This window comes from Cucumis melo, chromosome 7 (genome assembly GCF_025177605.1).
Source record: "Cucumis melo cultivar AY chromosome 7, USDA_Cmelo_AY_1.0, whole genome shotgun sequence".
Lineage (NCBI taxonomy): Eukaryota > Viridiplantae > Streptophyta > Magnoliopsida > Cucurbitales > Cucurbitaceae > Cucumis > Cucumis melo.
In genome coordinates, this window is record NC_066863.1 from 11959999 (window position 1) to 11984293 (window position 24295).

At 32.1% G+C, this 24295-nt stretch overlaps 1 protein-coding gene and 1 long non-coding RNA gene across 2 annotated transcripts; one reads left to right on the forward strand and one right to left on the reverse strand.

Moving 5' to 3' along the window:
- Positions 1 to 2827: 2827 nt before the first annotated feature.
- On the forward strand, positions 2828 to 11520 carry LOC103502415 (agamous-like MADS-box protein MADS2). Its single transcript, XM_008466354.3, has 8 exons — positions 2828 to 3592; positions 3745 to 3823; positions 3947 to 4008; positions 6153 to 6252; positions 10239 to 10280; positions 10389 to 10430; positions 10958 to 11094; positions 11172 to 11520. The coding sequence occupies exons 1-8, from the start codon at positions 3408 to 3410 to the stop codon at positions 11263 to 11265; spliced, it is 741 nt and encodes a 246-aa protein (XP_008464576.2). The 5' UTR covers positions 2828 to 3407; the 3' UTR covers positions 11266 to 11520.
- Positions 11521 to 12422: 902 nt separating this feature from the next.
- LOC127150241 (uncharacterized) lies at positions 12423 to 13259 on the reverse strand. Its single transcript, XR_007822414.1, has 3 exons — positions 13188 to 13259; positions 13051 to 13114; positions 12423 to 12442 (listed from the first exon to the last, which is right to left on the reverse strand). It is a non-coding gene; the product is annotated as an uncharacterized LOC127150241 (long non-coding RNA).
- Between the last annotated feature and the right edge of the window lie 11036 nt (positions 13260 to 24295).

Sequence of the window (24295 nt, forward strand, 5' to 3'; positions counted from 1 at the left end):
AATTCAACTTAACTCTACGTATCAAATATATTTATAAATTTATGTACATGTATATCTATATATATATATATATATATAACAAAATTTAATTTCCAATATTTATTTGTACCTATTTAATTAAAAAAACAATCTAATAAATCTCAAAATTTGACTTTTATATTTAGTAGGCCACTAAAAAATTTCCAATATGTCCAAAAATTATAATTTTTGTGTTTAATAAACTCTCTATATATTCAAAATTTCAAAATCAACTTATCCACTAGATATATCAAATAATTAAAATTTATTCCAATTTATGTGAGACCTTAAACTTTCTATTTTTATGTCCTTTAGGTTAGTAAATTTAAAAGAGAATGCTAAATAGATCAAAGATGTTTAGCTACATATGGAATACAAAATTGATCACAATAAGTGAAAATATGTTGACATATTTTTTTAATCTAAGATTCATGGATCTAGTATATTGTAGATAAAAATGAAATTGATGAGCTTAATTATTAAATATTTTTTTAGGTTTAGATAGGGTTGATGAAACAAAGAAAATAAAAGATGGGTTACCAACTAAATACTCATATTTAAAATAATGTTAAGTATTAAACTCGTAATATAAGCTAATATTAGATATGGTAAAGTGGTAGTGAGTAGAACCTACGTCTTATATATACACACACATTTCTCTATCTCATAATACACACTTTGTTATGTAGGGGTTTTTTCTCTTCTAGCCACACAAAAGAGATCACTCATAAATGTTCGTATTTCTCATATTTCGAGGTCACAATGTTGTACCCTACCATTTAATTAATCATTTGAGAATTCTCTCAACCACCTCTTGTGTTTTTTCTTTGATTTTTTTTAGTTCATTTTTTTAAAGAAATTAAATAAAAATAAACGTTTTAGTAATTATATATATATATATATATATATATACATATTATTTTAAAGGAGACAGTTTCATAAATATATGTCATAAATCATGGACAGTTACATTTCCTTCTTTTCTACACATGATTATTATTTCATATTTCATATCAACTTTTCAAAAGCTCAAATAAGTTTTTCACAGTATATCATGGTTTTTTCAAATATCCTCTTATATATATATATATTCATTCATTCATACATACATACATGTGTGTATATATACACTCATATAACCATCATTTTGCCTGTTTTAGAATAGGGTGCTATCAACCTACACATTTAAAATATGCTAAATAAAATATTTTGTTTGTAATTGACCAGATTAACCTTATCTCACCAACCACACACACACACACACACACACAAATATATATGTTTTTCCAAATATTGATTATTTTGGTGAAGGCAGAGGTGAGAATCCCTGTTTTGAGAAGCAAAATATGAAATTTTTAGTATTATAACAAAAATGACAAATCTCAAACAAGTTGTATAAAGGCAAAGTTTCTCTTGCACTCTTAAACCCTCCATTTCATTTCTTTCACACACTGATATAACAATTCTAGTAAACTTCTTTTTTTTCTCTTTCTTCCCTTCTCTCTCTCTCTAGTACTCTTTATTTTCAATTATATGTCATTATTAATTGTTTTGCCTCAAATATTATTATTTTAGTCGATACAATATTTGACTATAAAGCTAGGTAACAATATATATGGTTTTAATTTCATTCTATTAATTAATCGTACCACCTAAATAACCGTCACTTTACGACTTATTGCGTTTGTTTCTTATCTTTGATTATTTGAATTCAATATTAATGACAATATTTAAAGATATTAATCTCCATCAACTCAATGACTTGTTTTATTTTCCAAGTCCTTTTCTTTTAAATGCACTGAAGGAGTAAATTGATCCTTTACCAAAAAAAAAAAAAAAAAAAAGGAGGGAATTAAAACTTTTAAAATTACCTAACATTTCTAATTACAATGTTTAAACCCTCGTTGTTAATTTTCAAGTTTAGTCTGAGTTTAAATTAAACTTTATTTAGCAGTTTTCATATTTCCAATTTTATGTTTGTACTCTTTAGGTCAAACCTTACATATTGAATTTTCCCAACTAATTTAGTGACTGCCATAGGCTTTTGAGGGCTTAATAGTTTTGTTTAAAATGTTAATGAATAGGATTTTCCAATAAAATAAAAGATAACTAATGATGATTAAAGAGTTTAATTAAGCCAAGAATACAAAAATTAAATTAAATTTTGATGAAGTCATATGATGATATAGACGAAATTAAAACCACGTTCAAATTTAGGAAAATCAAGATAAAGAATGGTAAGTTTAACTGAACAAAAACGTATAGCTAACTTCTTTAAAGAAGTTCAAACTCTAGTTTTTTTTTTTTTTTTTTTTTTTGTGATGAAAAGTGAATATGTTAGGAGAGTTATGTTGTTTTAGTGGAATAGGAGTGACAAAATGGTATGCTAGTTGAAAATAATGTTTGGTTTAATAATTAGGCATATTAAAATTGGGAATAGAAGAATATATATACAATAATTAGGAGGAGATTAGGATGAGAATGAAGAAATTGAAAATAAAATTAAGAAAAAAGTGTTGGTATAAATATAGAAGAGTGGTTAGACGAATAAGAAAAGGACAGGTGGAGATACGTTTTAAGGTTGGTGACGAAGTTGTGATGGATCTGTGATGGGGCTTTAGGCTGATTGATACAACAATGTGAGAAGGAAATGGGTGAGTGTTATTAAAAGGTATGAGAAGGCAATCCCACGCGGAGAGCAGCAGGATAGAAGGTGGTGACCAACTAAAAAGGTCCCACGTGGAAATGAAGATAAAAATATCAAGTGGTTGTCGAATACAAGGTAAACGTGTAGCACACGCGGGGAAGGAGGCGAGAAGAAAGCATCTCAAGAAAAGGAAAAAAGAAAAACCAGGCTGTTTTATATCAAAGTAGAAACTAGAAGAACAGCCCTAACCCTCACTTCTTCACATTTTTTCTGGGTGAAGATTGGAAATTTTCAACTTCTTAAAACCCAACCAAACAACAACAACAACAAAGAAAGATAGAAAGAAAGAAAGAGAGAAACAAAACCAACCTAAACCCCCAAATCCCTCCCACCCAAAAAAAAAAACTCCAATTCTATTTTTTATTTTCAAAGACCTCATCTCACATTCGTGTTTTTTTTTTTTTTTTTTTTTCCTGAAATCCCAAAAACAGAGTGTCACAAAGTTAGCTACACTTGGATGGTACCAACAGAGGAAAGAAAAGGGGGATAATCAAGAAGAAAGAAAGAATTTTTGGGGTAAGAAAAAAGAAAGGAAATAAAAAGGGGAGTTTGGAGATTTAGGGTAAATAATTGAAAGAGGGAGCAGGTGAGTTGGAGGGGTGGGAATTTTTTTTATTAACAAAAAAAAAAAAAAAAAAGAGAGAGAAAGAAAAAAGAAAAAAAGGAAAGAGGAAAAAAAAGAATGGGAAGAGGAAGAGTAGAGTTGAAGAGGATAGAGAACAAAATAAACAGACAAGTAACATTTGCAAAGAGAAGAAATGGGCTTTTGAAGAAAGCTTATGAACTTTCTGTTCTTTGTGATGCTGAAGTTGCTCTTATCATCTTCTCCAACCGTGGCAAGCTCTATGAATTCTGTAGTACTTCCAAGTATATATGATTTCCAACTCCTTGTTTTTCTTTTTTCTTTCTTCTAGGGTTTGAGTTTAATCTTTTCTATTCTCAGCTGAAAAAAAATTAGGGATTTTAATGATGTTTTTAGTTGTAATATGGGTTGTTATGTGTGTTTGTATCCATATCAGTATGCTTAAAACACTGGAGAGGTACCAAAAATGCAGTTATGGAGCGGTGGAGGTCACAAAACCGGCTAAAGAACTCGAGGTTAATTTTACATTTTTTTTCTTCTTCTTCTTTTTTTTTTTTTCAATTTTTATAAAATATTTAAAAATTTAGATCTTAATTTGATTTATGGTTTTTTTTTCTTTTTTGGGTTTATTTTTGCAGAGTAGTTATAGAGAGTACGTGAAGCTGAAGTCTAGGTTTGAGTCTCTACAAAGAACTCAGAGGTAACTATTATAACCATTTTTTTCTTCCCATCATATTTAGTTTTCTTCAGTTCTACATCTAAATAATCAGATTTACCTAATTACTGGAAACCATTTTATTTTTGGTAGTTTCTTGTTTAATTTTATAAATAAAACCATCTAACACTTTTTTCACCTTTGAATTTCTTCCTTTATTTCTTTCTTTCTTCAAGCCAAATTTTGAAAATTAAAATGATAGTTTCTCAAATTTTGGTTTTTTGTTTTGAATTTGGCAAATAATTTGACTCTTTAGCCTAAGAAAGTTGCAAATTATTATAACAAATTAAAAGAAAATAAAAACAAATTTTATAATATAAAAAAAAGAAAAAAAAATCAAACAGTTAATAAAGTTTTGTCTCAAAAACAAATAATATTTACATACAAATTATTCTAGATAGTTAATTCAAATTACAAAACTTGAACTATGTAAGAAACCTAAACCAGCTAACTGCAGATCTATTTGGAAACTAATTTGTTTCTTTTTTTAATTAGTAATGTTGAAACTTGTTAATTTCTGAAGCTCATTTTATAATGTGAATTACCCATTTTCAAGGTTTTTATATTCTTGAAATCTAAAAAAGATTTCAAAAATGTCTATATGTAATAAAGAAGAAAACTGATGGTAAGATTTTCTTTGAGAATATTAGCATTTAAAATGGTATCTTTACAAGTCATTTTCTTTTCCAAATCTATTTTTACAAGCATTTTCGAAATGGTGATCAAATGTAGCTCTAAACATGGGTAAGTCCATATATATTTATATATATAAAATAATTTTTAAAAGGAAACCAGCATATAAAGGAAAGATACATCTCATCATATCCAATGGTCATGAGAGTGCGGTTACCATATTTGTGTTTTGGTTATATAATGTTCTTGGTTTTGTAAACTTGTATTTTCATATTGAAAGTGATCTCATGTGAAAGGATGGGTGGATTTGAAATATTAAGCCCTTCTTTGGCAATCATTTTGGTTTTTACGTTTGTTTCTTGAAATCTAAGCCTAATTTTTTTAAAAAAATTTCTTAACCTAACAAGCATCTTTCTTAATTACAAGAGTTCATTTCTTAGCCAAATTTTAAACTAAAAACAAGTTCTTTTGGGTTTAGAACTAAAACCATATAGTTAGAGTTTGAATGAGTGCTTATAGTAGATTGAGAAAAAGTAGACAACAAGTTCTTTTGATTTTTTTTTTTTTTTTAACTTTTAGTTAACTAAACAAGAAATTTAGAGTTTGAATAAGTATTTATAGATTTAATTTTCAAAAACTAAAAATAAAAGTTCAAATAGTGCACAAGCGTGTCCAAAGTTGTTGAAAAGATTTTATCCATGATTCAATATTTTATATTGTTCTTGACAACCAAATGTAGTAGGGTTAAGTAGTTCACGAAAAAAAAAAAAAAAAAAAGACAAAATCTTGGTAAGAAAGGATGAAATCTAGGGTTCTCACTATAAAGCCTCATTTTGAAGTTGTTCAACTAATTATAAAAATAAATAAATTAAAATACATTGGTAATTTGAAAGCTAATTGATGGAAGATTTTGTAATCTTCTAATCTCTGTCTTGTCTCTTCTGGGTTGATTTTTGCTTACTGGAATGTATTAAATTTCCTGAAAAAATGTTGAGGATTATTCTATTATTCTAAATAATATTCATACTCTCATAGTTAAAACAAAAATGTACCTCTAATTTACAATCAAGATAAACATGAACGTGCTGATCTCTCTCACATTTCTCTTAGAGAAAGAAATAGGTATGTTTGAGAATGCTTATAGAGTAAACCTCTTAGGCAAAAGCATATATTGATTATAAACACTTCTAATCACAAAGATAATGTTTAGTTTAAAGGCCTTTGTTGGGCACAATTCAGTTTTTTGATCTATTAAATGTACTTCATAAATAAGCATTTGGACCCAAAACAACTCTGTAAGTTCTTTTTTACAAGATAATTGCAATTACTTTGGACTTTTTTTAATTTGGATATAGTAGTTTTTTATTGTTACTTGCAAAGCATGAAATTTTTTTGAGAGAAAAGTGGTTTGAAACCATACAAAAGTGAGTTTGACAAAATTAAACCAAAACCATATAGTTGGTAGGGTTAAAAAATTTTAATTGTGTTTATGGCAGAAATCTTCTTGGGGAGGACTTGGGTCCATTGAACTCAAAAGAGCTTGAGCAGCTGGAGCGTCAGCTTGAGTCTTCTTTGAAGCAAGTTAGGTCTACCAAGGTACGTTTAATTCTTTACAACTCAGAAACTTGATATTGTGTTTAAGGAATAATTATTTGATTTTTAAAATTAAACTTATAAACACACTACTTTGGTCAAAGTTTTGAAAAAACAAAATAGTTTTTGAATATTTATTTTAATTTTCTAAATTTGATTAAGACTCCTGATAAAAAATTCTAAGAATTCAACGACAATTTGAAAAGAACCAAAAACCAAAATTAAAGGCCTATCTGATATAAATTGTTGGTTTTTATTTTTCTAACTTATTCAAATTCGAAAACTAAAATGAAGTTTTTATAAAACTAGATAAGTTTATTGTTTTAAAAACTTTTACTAATCTTTGAAAACATCGCTGCGAAGTAGATAAATAAAGTTAAGAAACTTATATAGATACTATAAATGTATTGTTTATAAACGTGACTCTTAGAAAAAACTCAATAAAAAATCAAATTGTGCTACAAAATAAATTTAGTTCACTTTACTTTGTAAACTACTTTTTTTAAATAATTTTCAAATATAGGCCTAAGTCTAGTTATTATTCTTTTTCTTTTCAGAAAAAATAAAAATTGTTTGGATATTTAAATGTGTGTTTGCAATCCTATTAGAAATTAAAATGGAGTAAGATAACAATTTTTTTATCTAACCTATGAATATGATGTTATTTTTCTCTTCTTTTTTAAAGTACGATTTTGGGTAATGAGCCAAGTAGATATACAAAATCTTAATAGTATTTTGATGAAATTTTATGGTTAAAGTATCAATTAATATGCAATATTTTTTGTTATTTGTTGCCAACTTTTTAGAATTAGGTCTGTTTGATTTTAGTTTATTAAATTTGTATAGATTCTTGAAAAATAATTTTTTTTCGCCAATTTGATTTTACTTTCTTATTTTCAAAAACATCAACATATTTTGCTTTTTAATTCTGCTTTTACTCATAAAATGGATTTATTATGTGTCAACAATGAGTACACAATTATTTCGACATTCTGAAGGATTAGTTTCGAATAACTTCTTTTTGTCTACAATATTTTAAAATTAATGCATAGTTAATTACACAGAGAAACCTGAATCTATATGAATGTTCCTTTAGATTATAGATTAAAAACATTTCATATTCAAAATTTACAGATCAAATATATATATATATATATATATATTTTAATTCAAATCATTTATTCATTTATTCATTTTGATTTTTTTGTTTTTCTAATTTGATTTTGTATGTAGAATTGGAATGATATTTTGGTGTAATTACTTTTAATCTTTTAACACTCCAATATATTGAAGAAAATAGCTTTGGGAGTCTTTGGAGTATAAGTTCTCATAATATTTTTAAATGGTTTTAATATGCTTTTCATGAAATTGTTGTTTGAATTTAAGTGATAGATGTTAAATGGACAACATTTTCACTATCCAAACATGGAAGAAAGGACCTTTTACATATATTTTATTTTTTGTTTTTGATTTTTGAGAATTAAACTTCAGAGATTATTTGTCTTTATTGATTTCTTTGTTTTGTTTGTATACCTTTCTTGAATATTTTCAAAACCTAAGTCAAATTTTTTAAATTAGGTTTCATTTGATTACCATTACTTCTCCCTTCGTGTTGATTTTCTTGGATTATTTAATTTAATTATTTTCCTTGTTGTTTCTATAATTTGGAGTTTTACTATGAATTCATGTATTTATTTAGGAAAGATCAAAGAACTATTATAAAAGTTTTTGCAATAAAATAAGCATAACTTTCCAGAACAAAAGAAAATCAAACGACAAATTTACCTAAAAATTAGATTTTAAAAATGAAGTAAAAATGATGATGGTGTAAGAGGTGTCCACTCACTGGAGATATCCGAGTCCACCTACTAACCCATGTATTTTTTTTCCAAAAGAAAAAATGGTTGAAAGTTGAAAACCATGGTTAAGAAATGGTGAGAAAGCTACTAAAATTTATAAACTAAAAATAAAAAATCAAGACCCCTTTTATAAGTCTATTTCTATCTTGTTTTTCACTATCTACAACCTTGTTGAGATGTTAGATGCATCTCGATTCCATTTATAGTCTTTTTTTTCTTTTATGTTTTAAAAAAATAAAAATGAAGTTGTTAGCCAAATTTAAAAAACATCAAATAAACATTCAAACAACTTTGTTTAGTTCTTAAATTTTGGTTTGATTTTTAAAAATACCTATTTACTGTAATCAACAAAATTTGAAAATCAATTGTTGAAAGTGAGATTTGTAGGCTTAACCCAAAAATCATAGTTACTAAGTGGGCCTTTAGTTTTTTATTTTTGAAAATGGCTCATTTTTTCCAACTTCTTACCCAAGCTTCCTTCTTTCTTCAGTGAAGAAGTGGATTCTTAGCTAGATTAAAAAATAAATTAATTACTTTTTAGTTTTCAAAGCTCTGGTTGGTTTCTTAAAATTAAATAGTAGTAAGAAGATAAAGATGCAAACAATTTATAGGGGAACGAGGGTTTATATTCCATTTTCAAAAACCAAAAATAAAAATTCAAATGCTTACAAAAAAAAAAAAAGGGGGGGGGGGGGGGGTAAAAAGGGTCCAAGTAATCAAATAAACCAAAATAATTATCTAAACTAACTAACTTGATTTCAATTAGTAATCCAACAATTACAATTTTGTTTTTTTGTTTTTTTTCTAAAATTAAGACTATTAACACCTCATTTATCTTTAAATCTCTTGTTTTGTTATCTACTTTTTATTCATGATTTCAAAAATCAAAACAAAGACGTGAAACCCGTTAAAAGAGGAATATTATTGAACTTTTATTTTAATTATGGAACTTAGGTCTGAATGTCTTTTCTCTAACAGTATCTATGTGGCTGTGGTGTGTCTCTGTCCGTTCTTAAAAGACAATTATTGAAGCTTTTCACTTTTGTACTTTGAATATGCTTAACCAGAAGCTGGCTGCAGTTGCTCTGTTTCTTAATTAATACCCATATTAAACTTCCACTTTTTTTGGTTTTTAACCAAAAGTTTTAAAGCTACAAAGTTCAACGCACTCTTTTAACTTATGCCTTGTGGGAAATCTGTTTTACTCAGCTGTAGAGTTGATCTTGATAAGATTATTCAAACGTCGTAGTTTGTGTAATTGTGTTTAGTTTTGAGATTTTAATATGACACCACCAGTATTAAAAGCCTCAAATTACAAATTTATTTTCTATTAGGCTTAGAATTTAGTCCTAATATTGTCTTAAAAGTTCAGAAATGCAGCATTTTGATTTAATAAAAATCTTATTATTTGATTTGATAAAATCATCTCACGAATAGTCTTTTACTATAAAAGTTATTTATGAGACTTCATCAAACCATAGGGCTAATTTCTGTTTAAATGATAAGACTTTTTTTTTTTTTTTTTTTTTTAATAATTTAACCAAACAAATGCTTTTGTTTGTGCGTGGGTTTTTGAGTATTTTTGTAATCATCCTTTAGCTTGGTGATATTTTTATATGTATTTGAGCTCCTAGTTATATGGCTACTTAGTTCGATTTTTCTGTGGTTTCATTGTTGAGCTTCTTTTTAGGTAATAAAACTATTCAGTATTGAATGTCTCATAATAACGGTTGAATGATGAAGGTTCTAAAACATACATGTTTTCTAATAACCATATACCTATTGAAGAAATATTTACAGTTTTTCACTCCAAGTTTATCCATAAAAGCAAATGTTTGACTGAAAAGAGAAGTATACAGGACTAGTATATGAGCCAAACTCTTCTCTATTAGATGATATATAATTAATTTATCTTCCCCTGCTAGCTTAAAGGTGATTTAAGAGACCTATATCTTATGTTGTCTTAAAAAACCGAGGTTTATGTAATTTGTAAATCAAAGTATGAACAAAATACTTCCCGTATTTTTTTAAAAAATAATTATTTTGTGATTGACTGGTCGTTATATCTTAGCTAAGGACATGTATAATTTGTCAATTATGACCAAATTGTTGAAATTTGGAACTTTGCAGACTCAGTACATGCTGGACCAACTATCTGATCTTCAGAACAAGGTAGGGTTGAGTTCTTATCAAGTTTTAATGGTGAATTCAAAATCATTTTGTTAGAGTTATATATAATACATATTTATGCTTAGTTTTTAAATCTTTTGTCAAGTACAGGAACAAATGCTGATTGAAACCAACAGAGCTCTGCAAATGAAGGTAATTAATCAATATCAATATTTTTATTCCTAACACAACCTAACCTTGAAATTTACTGAATCTCAAACTAAAACAAAAAAAGAAAAAGAAAAAATGAACAGTTTTCTTATGCGACAATATTGAAGTTCCCATTGTGTAGCAGTTTTAAGGTATGTTTGAGAATGTTTGAAAGTCTATACCTGAATTGTCTCACAGTCCTAATGTTGATGTATTTGCGTTAATTAATCTCTTGCTCTGGATAACATTTATTAAATCCCATCTACTTAATGATGAAACTAATGATGGAAACTTAAAAAATTATATCATATATTTAAAATGATGAATATATTTCTCCAATTAGTCGTGATATCTTTGTTATAAAATGTCAGGAATCTTTAATATTACAGCGGAAATGTTGATATACTTCACATCGTAGTCGAACGTACATGGTGGCTAATATGTTGATAGAAAAAACTAAGATGATTATGAATTAGAGTATTAACAGAAATGTTTGTGTTGGTTTTGTTGAATAATATATGGTTGATCAGCTGGAAGAAATAAGTTCAAGAAATAATATAAGGCATCCATGGGATGGTGGAGATCAAAGCATGTCATATGGTACACAAAATGCCCAAACTCAAGGCTTCTTTCAGCCACTAGATTGCAACCCCACTTTGCAAATTGGGTAACATTTTATTTTAATGAATTTAAATGATGAATTTTTTGTTTTGGGTAAGTAATTTGGTGTTGGGTTTTAATTAGGTACACTTCTGCAGTATCAGACCAAATTACAAGCACTACTACTCCAACTCATGCCCAACAAGTCAATGGCTTCCTCCCTGGTTGGATGCTTTGATTGAACACCCAAAACAAAAAAGAAATTAAAAAAACCCTCTAGATCTTTTTTCTACTTTTTGTTGCTTACTTTTCTTTTTTCTTTTGTGCTATGGTACCAACACTATGCATAATTGTTAATAAGCATTATATAATTTTACTCTTATTTTAGAACTTGAAAGAAAATCCCAAAATTTGAAGGACTTGTATTGAAAACCTATCATATTTACCTGTATCCTTTTCAAACATTAAGATTTAAGACGCTTTGAATTTTGAATTGTTTTGTGTTCTCTGTGCTTTGTATATTGAGATTACATGGGTGAAATTTTCGTCTTTTGAAAAGGGTATAACAAACGGAATTTCCCAATTTGGCACTTCATTTCTTTGAAGGAGATTATTATTGTTGTTTTCTTGAATCCTATATGATAACATTCTTTATGTAGGTAGAGAGTTGACCAAACAAATATAGCTAATTCTATGGCAAAAGACGAAGCTAGAAAGGGGCTAGATAGAAAATCGTGAGGGAGTCGGAGATGAATATCAAATTCAAATGCCCTTAAAGAATTTCAAAAACAAATAATTGGGTCCACAAAGATTTGTTGTGAACATAAAAGCTTCATATTATTAGTGAGAATTTTGAGGGTCATGGGAATTGAATTGATTTGTGACTTTTTGGCAGTTTTGATATTAAATTGTGTCCATTGAATTTTTTTTTTTTTGGGAGTTTCAGAAGTTCCGAGAGTTAAAATATTTATGGTTTTTTTTTATCTATTGAAATTTCTTTGTAAGCTTATACAAAAGCATATTTAGTTGAATAAAAAAAGCACTGTCTCCACCCTGTGTGCCATCCACATCCACCACCCTTTCTGTAACGACCCAACTCCTTATACTGAATCGAAGTCATTACTAAATATAGAACAAGTGGTTTAAGTCATAAAATTTAGTAAAACGCATAAGGTTTGAAAAATTTTATTTATGAAAACCCAAACAAGGTAGTTATGCAAAAAAGTGAAATGCGTTCTAAAGTCCTACTCGGGCCCTATCTACATAAAAAGATGGTAAGTAATGAAGAATACTCAAACTCAGGTACTAAAGTAAAAAAAAAAAACAAGAATAAGCAGAAGGGGAAGTCCCTACGGCTCGCCACAGTCACTTCGGGTCGCTCGCCAGCTTGCCCTTGCCCCTGCCTCGTCCTCTACCTGAAAACATGACATGAAGAGAGTGAGTATAAAATACTCAGTAAGGGACCCACTACTAGTCCCACTAGGCGCCTGTTAACTTCCTGTCAGAGTCCTGTAACTGGTACCCAATCTCTGGCACGTTCCCGAACACGTGCAACATGCGCTCCCGTAGGAACGTAACTCTGGTCTTCGGTGCCCCGGGGGACACCTAGGACAGTCGAGATGCGAGGACCCCGTCGAGTCACTCGAGTCATATCTATATCCATGCTAGACTGGTGTCCCGTCGTACCGCACAGTCCTAAATAGGTGGTGATCCCGAAGGACACCCATGTAGGTACGACTCTAACAGGTTAAGCTAACAGGTACCCTAATCGCAGTATACATACACATGGCGTCATCATATAACATAACAGATAAATCATCATTACGCTCTCCATCTCGACACCCGTCGTACAGCCATAACAGTTCTCGTCATCACAACAACATGCTATAATATAACCATATCATCATTTGCATCATACTATCATTGATTTCATGCATCGTACAGTCTAGTCCTCAACATGCACATTTGAAGGTATACGTGACCTCATAATTCTAAACATGGAGCTAGTAGTAGAATCTCTTACCTGGAGATTTACTTGACGAGTCCTAACCGCGAGGCAGTATGCTTTCCAAGCGACGAGGTCCTAACTGTTTAATACGCCAAAATTCGTAATTAGGTCACCAACGACTAACGGTTCAAGACTCATTTGAAATGACTTACCCTAGAAAGAGGTTGCAGTGCTCGAGCCCCTACTGAAGAAATCCCACGCTGCAGCAGTTACTTGGTCCAAGACGTCCCTTAAGGAAAATAATTTAATTTAGTTCCAAATTAAATTAATTAGTGTCCAAAACATTGAGTCTTACTGGGTAATGCCAAAATAATTAATTTAATTACCACAAATTGGATGGAAAGAGCCAAATTAGTCTTGGCGGCTCGGCTGGAGAAAGGACAGGGATCGGCTCGGCTTGGCTCAGTGCAGAGGCTACGCACGCGCGGCTCGCACGCGGGCGCTGCTCGGCTCACGGGTACACGCGGCGCGGGCCGGGCTTCGGGTCGGAGGCAAGCGTCGGATCGGGTCGCGGAGCGGGGTTTCAGTCGGGTCGGATCTTTGCGCGCGAGGCGCTGGCTTCTGGGTTTCGGACGGCGCGACGGCGCGACGGCTTCAGACGGACGTTCCGGCTGCGCTGCGTCGGCTCAAAGCGGCGCGACGTGGCTGGGGTGAACGTCGGCGATGCGAACGCGGCTGGCTGACAGATCGGCTGCGGCTCTTCAGCGTCTGATTGGAGCGACGCGGCGCGGCTCGGCTGCTCTGCCTCGGATCGAAGCGGCGCGACGAGTTTCGGCTGGCAGACACGGCGCGGCGTGCGTAGCTGATCCTAGGCGTGCGGTGGCTTGACTCGGTTTAAAGATCTCCGGCGCGGCTGGGAGGGTGGCGTCGGCTCGGTGGCGCGCGTTGGTCGATCGGCGGCGGCGGCGTGGAGAGTGGCGGCGGCTATGGTGGGAGCAAGGTGGGGCTAGGGTTTTTTTTTCTTGGGAAGGTGATGAGTTTCACGCCTCCCAATGCCCCCTTTTTAAAAGAATTAATAATAAATAAAAATCAAATAAAACCCACAAAAAAAAAACTTTCTTTTCTTCTTTTATTATTATTTTCTTTTCTATTTTAATCCCATGGCAACCCTCCTCTCTCTCTCTTCATTAAAGCCACATTTGACCCTTTCCAAAGCAATTAATTAATTTTTTACTTCACAATTAATTAGTTTATTTCATCCTTAAACTTCAATAATTAAAATAATCAACCAAGGAAAACTTTACCCTTAAATTAAGTATAAGGTCCACAATAATCCAATTCCATAACAATTTGAATAAAAAAAAAATACTATTGAGATGAACAAATGAAACTCTAATTTGCTGGGGCGTTACACTTTCTCCTCTAACAAGATTGCGTGAAAATTAATTTTGATCATTTCTGAAATAAGCTTCCATTGGTTACGAATAATGGAGTATGGTTCCGCTCCCTTTATTTGTTATTCACGTAATTAGTGGAAAGTAAATAGTTTTGAAATGGTTGGGTTAAGATATTTTGAAATTCTTTAAATTAAGATTGTTTTGGGTCTTACTAATAACATGCTCAACTTCAACTTTATTTAGAGAGAGTAGAATGTGTAGTAAAAGGCACGCACTTGAACAATAAAGAATTGAAGAAAATTTTGATTAAAGGCAATCTCTAGCATATTGGAAGTAAGAGATTAATTTACAGGTTGAAGAAAGCATGAAGCTGAAGTAGTCCGTGAACATTGATTTAGGGGGAGTAATCCTTCTCATGTTATGATTTTATTGTTTTCTGATTTAATGCACCAGTTTGTGGTTAGCACAAGAAAATGTGTTGAGTGCTAAACCTTAAGTCATAACATTGTAATCATTAAGCTTTACAAGAGTAATATAATCTCTTTTCATAGGTCTAAGGCACCCCAGATGTAAATGTTGTATCATCGAACTAGGTTACCAAAGTTGATTGTGTTACTCTACTTGCTTATCATGTTTTTTATAGTTATTACGAATACTATTAACTCTAGGATTAACAATATTTACATTTGTAACTGAATATTCACTTTCTTAGAGCCTAGTTAGGTTAGCTACCTATAATTCAATTTGCAATAAATGTGGCTATATTGTTCCCTCTATTCTATTTTGATCACTAGCAAAATCCACACAGGTAGTTACAAATCCATAAATGTTGGAGATTTTAGTTGGCATTATATTTTTTCAAAGACAGTGTCGATGACGCAATTTTTTTTTTTTTTGAAAAGGAGACAAAGCGTCCGGGAGAGCTTTAGGGAAAGCCCAAGATGGAACCCTAAAACAATTCCAAGACACAGGTTTATTAATATGAGGAAAGAGCGATTATAAGCCAGGTTAGAGGGAAGCCCAAATGTGAGAACTCCTAGTTGAGCAAAGCTTTAAAGTTCAATGCTATAGTACTAAGTTCATAGTCTTTGAAGATAGGGTGTCTATTGCACCATAAACCTAGGTAGTTACAAGCATCTTTCCATAAATTTAATATACTTTTATGTTTGTTTGTGAAGATTCAATTGTTTCTTTCTGACTAAATACACCGAAGAATGGCCATTGCAGCATTAAACGTGATTATGTTCCTTTTGTTTGTTGATTTTAATTGGCAAAGGGAGTGGCAAAGAGATTTGATATCTTCGACTATTAGATGGTTTCCTATTTATTGTTTAAAAGTGGACCATAAGAATTTGGTCGAGTTGCAATGAACAAGAAGACGACCGCTATTCTCTTTACTTAAAAAGCACATAACGCACCAGTTAGGATTGAGATAGGATTGAAGGATCCTTTTTTTAATGAACCTCCATTGTGTTTAAACCGTCATGTAAAATGGACCATATGAAGAACTTGCATTTCTTTGGTATAATGAATTTCCAAAGGAACTTAAAGTTATGTTCTTCGAAGCCATTATTACAGTTTAGAGGTTATCTAGACACAACTTCTTTTACTGTTGCGATAGAGAAAAGATTGTCACCTTTTAGACTCGATAAAGGTTTGCTAATCCCTTTATCCTCATGAGGAATTGGAAGATCTGCTTTTATCTGATTCCAAAGAATTGATTCTCTATCATTCAAGTCTCTTTTTGGGGCTATGTTTCATTATCCTTCTAAGTTGTTCTATATTTCCTTTACAAATTCATCTTTGTTATTGGAAAGGGCAAAGAGTTTAGAAAATTTAATGGACAAAAGGCCATTGAAGCTCTAATTTCTATGCCAAAAGGAAATGAGCTCCCCATTGTTTAACTCCCAAGTATAGTGGTCTTCAGATCAATTTAAACCTTTAATAATAACCTCAATGGAGCTCTAGAGGAACTGAATTTGCCATTTGTTGGGATTATGCCAAGGCGAGATCCTTTATATTTAGCCTGAATAATTCTCCTCCAAAGAGCGTTTGGTTTCGTTTGATATCTCCACATCCATTTACAGAGTAGCGTGAAATTTGTATGTCGAAGGCTTGTAATCCCTAGCCCACCTTTTTTCTTTAGAAACAGTGATTTTTAACCAGTTTATCAGATGTGAGCCATTAGTATCCTTGTTCCCTTTCCAGAGAAAGTTTCTCCAATATCTCTTAATGTTTTTATACATTGTCATTGGGACTTTAAAGACAGAAAGTTGATAGATGGGTAAACTGAAGAGAGTTGATTTGATAAGAGTGAGCTTCCCTCCTTTTGAATTGTGGGAATATTTCAAGTTTTTTAGCTTCATATGAATTTTCTCTTCAATGTTTTCCCAAAAAGCTTTTTGTTGAAGATTTTGTCTAAAATATTTTTATGGGAATATCTTTGATTAATGAATTAATTAAAAGATGAGATATATCTTTGATTAATGAATTAATTAAAAGATGAGATATTCAAAGGATAAAAGATTTTCCATTAATTTAGGAATCTTGTTAATTATCTTTAAAAAAAAAGATTTATACATATAATATATGTGTATAAATAGGTTTTATTTTTGGTGAGTGAAAAAAAATAGAAGTTGAAGAAAATCGTTCACGTCAGAAGTTTCTCTCAGAGAATAGTCTGCAGAAGCTACCGGAACCTAAAGGTATCATGATCTTATGTCTATAAGATCAGCATGTTGATCTAAGTTGAAATAATCGATGAGTAACGTAACAGACAAGATAGTGGTATGTGTGATCACTAAGATCTTTAGAGGGATTTAAAGAGGTCGTCGAAGATATTCACTCATGTGTTCAGGGAGAGTCTGAAGTTAGACATCATGAAGAAAAGTAATTCAGGGGGAGTCTGGAGTCTGATGTCAAGACACATGCTATTAAGTCATATAATTGAATAGAGCTCTATATGATGTATTGATGTATATTGACTTAAGTGAATATTAATAAAGATTACTTATCAGGGCTGTGCGCAGCTCTCCAGATGTAGGCAATATTGGTCGAACTGGGTTACCAAAGTTTCTTGTGTTATTCTCTTATGTTGTCCCTCTAGCTATTACAAAAGTTATTAGCTTGAGTATTAACTGAAGATTTAATTATCTCACTGTTTTTTCAATTGGTATTAGAGCGGGTTGCTAGATCATGGAGATAATCAGAGAGGGACCATCGACTTCTCGTCCTCCTGTACTGAGTAGAAAAAATTACTCATATTGGAAGCCTCGTATGATATTCGTCATTAAAACATTAGATGAAAAATCATGGAGAGCCGTTGTTGCTGGTTATGAACCTCCAATGGTTACTATGGATGGAGTATTAGTGCCAAAACCTGAAGTTGATTAGACAGATGCTGAAGAACAAGCTTTGGTTGGAAATGCTAGAGCTATAAATGCAATTTTCAATGATGTGGATTTAAATGTGTTCAAACTTATTAACTTCTGCACTACTGCTAAAGAAGTATGGAAAATATTGAAAATTGCATATGAAGGAACTTCTAAAGTGAAGATATTCAGACTGCAGTTGATAACTTCAAAATTCGAAGCTTTGAAAATGACTGAAGATGAATCAATCTCTGAATATCACAAAAGGGTTCTGGAGATAGCTAATGATTCATTACTATTTGGTCAAAAGATACCTGAGTCTAGAATTGTTCGCAAAGTATTGCGCTCTCTACCAAGGAAGTTTGACATGAAGGTCACTGCCATAGAAGAAGTCCAGGATATAACAACTTTAAAGCTTGATGAATTATTTGGGTCGCTACTTACTTTTGAAATGACTATATCAAATAGAGAAAGCAAGAAAGGTAAGGGGATTGCTTTTAAATCTGCATATGAATAGGAGACTACTGTAAATCATTTTGATAATGAAGTTAATCAAGATGAGTCAATAACTCTCTTAACAAAACAATTCTCTAAGATGACCAGGAAGTTCAAAAGTGAATATTGCTAGAACAACAGTTAAAATTGGAAGACACGATGGTGAGAACTCTAGAAAAAAGGTTAATGATTTCTCATACAGAAGAAATAACGACTATGGTAAGAAAAAGGAAGATGTAGAGAGGTCTTTTAGATGTAGAGAATGTGAGGGATTTGGTCATTATCAGGCTGAATGTCCCCACGTTTCTCAGAAGACAAAAGAAAAACTATTATGCTACCTTGTCTGATAAAGACTCTGATGATGCCGAAGTTGATCATGGCATGAATGCCTTCACATCATGTATTACAGAAATCAATATTGATGATGATAGTGAGTATTCTGATAATGATGAGGATGAAGATCTACTGCTTGAAAAACTCAAAATGCTGAGGAAGGAAGACACGGAAGCCAAAGCTATTCAAAAAGAAAGAATTCAAGATTTGAATGTGGTTTTTCACCTAGAGGAACCCCTAGATATGAGAGAGAAAGGTGTTAAAATGGGATCTTCCAAACATTGGCAACCATATTTGCACGAGCTTCAGAGACATTTATGGGGCAAATTGTTGACTTTGATATGTTTATGTTTAGACCAGAAGCCTTTTCAAAGGAATTATTGCCATATAGAGGTTCTTGAGATAGGAATCGTTGTTTTCTATTAACAGAAGGATGTCATCTACAAAAAGAATATGTGTTAAAGAACAATGCCTGCTGAATGTGACTCATTTGCTTTTGTTCTCTCTAGATGTGCTAAAAGTCTGTTGAAGTAATCCATTGCTAGAATAAAGATAAAGCGAGATAGGGTCTCCTTGGCAAATACCTCTATTTAAATTGATTTGGCCATATGGTTTTAATGAGTATAGAGAATTGAACATTTCCAATGCAAGCCAAGATCCATTTTCTCCAAGTAGTATGAAAGTTTTTGACTTTGAGTATGTAGTCAATAAAGTCCCAATTTATTTTATCAAACGCCTTTCCATTTTCTCTGAGTAGTAGAAAAGTTTTTGACTTTGAGCATGTAGTCAATAAAGTCTTAATTTATTTTGTCAAACGCCTTTTCAATGTCCTATTTTAGAATAAAGCCTTTGGTTTTGCTTGCTTTCCAATAGTCAATTTCTTTGTTTGCCATTAAGATTGCACCTATTATTTTTCTCCCTTTTACAAAGGCTAGCTAGTTTTTAGAGACTGTTTCAGGGAGAGTAGCTTTCAATCTGTTGGCCAATGTCTTTGTTATAATTTTGTAAAGGGCTGTGGTATAGGCCTAAAATCCTTGGGTAAAGTGCACTCTTTCTTCTTAGCAATTAGAGCAATAAATGTGTTATTCACATTTTTGTTGATGATGCCTTTCATGTGGAAATCCCTAAAACAATAAATAATAGAATTCTTGAGGATATACCAGAATTTTTTGTAGAAATTTATAGGGAAACCATATGGACAAGGAGATTTGTTGTTTTAAAGGAGAATATAGCTTTCTTGGTTTCTTCCTCCTGAAAAGGCTCACAAAGAGATGGATGCATAGAGCTTGCTATGGGATGCCAATCTAGATTTTAAATAAGAAGATTTTACTTGTAACCCCCGCTGTATAAAGCTTTGAAGTGACTAATAAAGCTCTAAAAAATTGTTGCTTTGGAAGTTAGTGGGCTGCCATTATTATCAATGATCTCTGTGATAAGGTTTCTTTTTGGTTAGCTATGCAAGCTTTATGAAAAAAGTTTGTATTTTCATCCCTATCTTTGACCCAAAGCTTTTTTGCTCCTTAAGACTAGTACTTAGCTTCTTCGAGAGAAATTTGATTGAGATCACCTTTGAGAGATAGCCTTCTACTATTGTCATTTGGTCTCATAACTTCTTGTTCTTCTAATTTGTCAATAATATCAATCTCCCGAATAAGGCTTGCCTTAGTATTAACCAATATTTTCTTCTTCTTGGTTAACAAATTTTAATTGTTTTGAACAGGTCTTTGAGTGTTTGAATTAAAGTGAATTCTCGATGACCTACTTGGATTGTATTCTCCCACCACCTATCTAAGTTTCTTTTGAAATCAGTATCATTGTGAGATTTGTTGCTCAACCGGAAAGGAAGGGGCCTCAACTGATCTCCGTGGAATCAAGAACTAAGAGATGATGGTTTGATGTGGTTATGGATAAGGTTCTTGAGGTGTGTGGGTTAAACAATTTTTTCCAAGCTGAATTGTACAAGTATCTGTCAATACGAGAGAGGATTGGCTCAGCTTGAAATTAGACCAAGTATACTTATTGTTTGTTAAAGGAGAGTCTATCAAATTGTTTGTTTGAATGAACTTGTTGAAGTTCTTCATACTAAACTAGGTTGGATTAATTGCAGTGGTTTCTTCCCTTCATCTCACAACATTGAAATCCTCCCAATCAACCACGGCTGATGACACATTTGGTGAAGACTTTGTAAATCATCCCACAATTCTATATAGTTTCTCCTTTTAGCCGGACCATATAGGATAGTTAACCACTAAAGTTTATTACTGTTTGTGATGAAGTTTGCCGACAGTGCAAATGCCTTCAATTTGATTTTTCAACTTATGCCTTAGGTCATCCCACAGAATAACAATTCCACCAGAATTGCCAATTGAATTTTTTGCTATCCAATTGATGCTTAAAGGACTCCATAAAGATTTGATGATATATTTGTCAACATTTTTTCAATTTGGTTTCAGTTAGTATCACAAAATCTGAGGAGTAGGATGAGATTGCATCTTTTATTAAGGCCTTTTTTTTAGTGAGAGCCCAACCTTTTGGTGTTCCAAGATAGAATTTTTATTTTACACAGAAAGTTCGTAAGGGATTACTTTCCTATGATCTCTCTCTTTTCTCTAAATTTCCCACAGTATAATTTGGTGCCAACTTCAGCTTGTTTTCTTTGAGCCATTTGATCAATTGCTCATTGAATTCCACGTCATCTTTCTCTTTTTCATCATTTCTTCTGTCCTCTTTGAGTATTTCCTCATTTTCTTCTCAATTGCCTACATTCAGAAGAGTCACTTTTGATTGGAGTTTTCAATACTACTATGTTGGATATTTAAACCAAAATTTGTTTTGCTTTTCGCACGATACTGCTTAGTTGGAGCCTTTTTTCTGGTAGGCCTCTCCCCGTTGACATTTTGCTTTTTGTCTGGTGTATTTTTGTTGTGGGCCTGCATTGCAGGGCATTGTCGAGATTATAGTATGTTGTTTTGTTCCTTGCAGATTGGAAAGAAACTTTTCCTTTTGAATTCCCCTTAATAAATGATTTATTCCTATCATTGGATTTGTTCATTAGTTCCTTTCCAACAACTTATCATTGTGTTGCTTTGGATTGTTCCCATTTTCCATTTGAAGATTTACTTCATTGAATGCCTGAGATATAAACTTATCTTCCTTTAAGAATGTGGATTTGTTTTCATTAATGACAATGTTGGACTTTAATGCACGTGTCACCTCATCACGCATGCCTTTGCTCTTGTCGGAATCTAAGTTTTTCGGTGGATTGTATTCATCAAAGTTGGCGGTGGTTTGTCTTTTGAAAGTGCTATGAATTTGAACATTCCTTTTTGATAACCATGTACCTTTTGAATGAGCAACATTTTAGATTAAAAAATTATTTCCCTCTTCATCTGTTAACCCAATGAATGCTGGCAAAAAATTCGAGTAGTTATATTTGACTTTTATTTTTGCTTCAATTAGATCCACAACATTTTTAGTTTTTGACAACTTTAAGGAACCGTCCACATGCATTTCCAATTTGGTGGAAAGTATTTGTATTCACAAGTGTAGGGGTATTCCTCCGAACTTAGTCCATCCTCCATAACTTGGGATCACTTTTGGGTTAGCATGAAGTACATATGACCATTTCTCAAATTTGATGAAGTATTTTTCCATTACCGTCCATCCTCTATTATGACAAATGATCTTTGCACAAACAAAATCTATGAAGTGCACTAAGGCCTTTTCGGTATGAAAAGGTCTAAAAGTGAAATCCTCCTCTATTTTCTTTTTCAGATTGCCCATGATTTTAGATCAATCATCATGAGAAAATCTTCGAACAACAATAAAAACATTCTCAATAATCAGAGGATTTATGTAATCAAGTGATTGTTTACCTGAGGATGAACTTTAGTCACTTAGACTGCTTTCGAAGAAAACCTTGTCATATGTTCTCTTATAGGTATCAGAGTCGAAAGGGAGTGATATAATCTCAATTTACTTCTATAAATGTATAAAGTGGTTTGGTTTTAGCTTCCACCTCAACCTTTGGCATGATCATTGAAAGAAAGGACACCTAGCCACTTTTTTCTATTCCTTTAGGGATAAAGATATAGGACTTTCTACCCTTACAATCTACTCTAAATATCTCTGTTGTGCTTCCACTGTTATTTTTAACCTTTCTGACCTAAAGAACGTGATCTTCACATCTTGTTTTCAGGAAGGAACGGTTCGAGCTTGGAGTGGCTATCAGAGTTTTGAAAGTGTCCTTAATCCAATCTAAGGCATTTGGAGTAACCTTTACTAAAAAGGATTTGTGGGCACCTACCTCTATTAACCAATATTGCAGCTTCTTTGAAATCTTATCCAAAGATAACACATATTCTTTTCTTTCAAATTTGCAAGATCTTGGGAGGTTTTTGAATATTTTTATATTTGAATGATAAAAAGAAGAAGGTTGCTGAAAATGGTAAAGAGACAAGAGAATGTGTACCTTTTTAAAGAGATGCTTGCATGGACTCTGTCATATTGAATTATGTAAATGCCGGTAGGTATTAGAGATTTGATGGGGGCAGCCACCATATCTGTTCTTCCAGTTACTGAGTCTCAGGTGTTCCGATAGGCAGTGGTTAATGTTGCGATAGTTTGGCTTCATCTTTCAAAAAGAGAAAAATTTGAGGATTATGAGTGGCTCATATACCATTATTGGAAGACTTTTCTTTAGTCTGCAATGACTTTTATATCTAGTTTTTCTTAAAAACAATGATACATGGGTAACCTAGTTACAAATCTAGGTGTGTGCCAGTTGATCTCTTGAACTCTAGTTCTTTGTTAAAAGAAAAAAATAGAAGAATCTTATGTGTATCGATGATGCATTTGTGTCTCATAAAGTCTGAAAATAAACGACTATATTATTTTATTGTATATCCTTTCCATTTTGGGATTTCGACTGAATTTTTCCTATTGTATATTATTTCCTTTAATCAGTTCGGTTATTGAAAGTAAGTTTTGAAATATATATATATATATAGTTGCCAAAATTGTTTATTATGCAAGAAAATAAGTGTTCTTCATGCAAGTCGCATTTGTTCTTTGAATAAGAGTTATTCTTCTTACAACTATTGTGTTTCTAATTTATTGTATATTGGCTTGTTTCTCACTATGTTCCATTGCAAGTTCTTCATCCATTGTCTACAACATGCTGAAGATATTTCGATTTAGGGAGAGCCTAAACCTTTGCCATCGAGAGAGAATTCTCATTCTTAGGAGGAAGCCTAAGACTTTGGCACCCGAAGGGATTCTCTATCTTATGGGAAGTCTAAGATCTATCAGCTAAGGGAGTTTGCTAATTAGAGAGGAAGATATCATCGTGAGAGGGACTCTCATGTTCATTACTGGAAGGCAAAATGAAGACACTAATATTATTCCACTTGGGGAGCCTACGTATTCTTAAGAAGAAGTCTTCATCTAAAGAAGCCTAGGTGATTATATAGTTAAGTTCTATGTGAGTTACTGTAGTAGGTGTATTACAGATAAGTACTATGTTGTAAACTACTTGCTTTCAATATTAGTGGATTATCTTTCTTGGGTACACTACCCTTAGACGTAGGCGGTAAAGCACTGAACTGGATTACCAAGGTTACCAACCTTTGTGTTATTTTTACTTTTTCTGGGGTTGTTGGTGTTTTATTTGTTTCCTTTGTTGTCTGCACTTTTCGTGTGACATTTGTTAGTGTGTCCCGAGTC

Coding starts and splice junctions, on each gene's coding strand:
- LOC103502415 (XM_008466354.3), top strand. CDS start 3,408: ATGGGAAGAGGAAGAGTAGAGTTGAAGAGGATAGAGAACAAAATAAAC. Junction 10,281..10,388: donor TATCTGATCTTCAGAACAAG/GTAGGGTTGAGT, acceptor TGTCAAGTACAG/GAACAAATGCTGATTGAAAC. Junction 10,431..10,957: donor ACAGAGCTCTGCAAATGAAG/GTAATTAATCAA, acceptor ATGGTTGATCAG/CTGGAAGAAATAAGTTCAAG.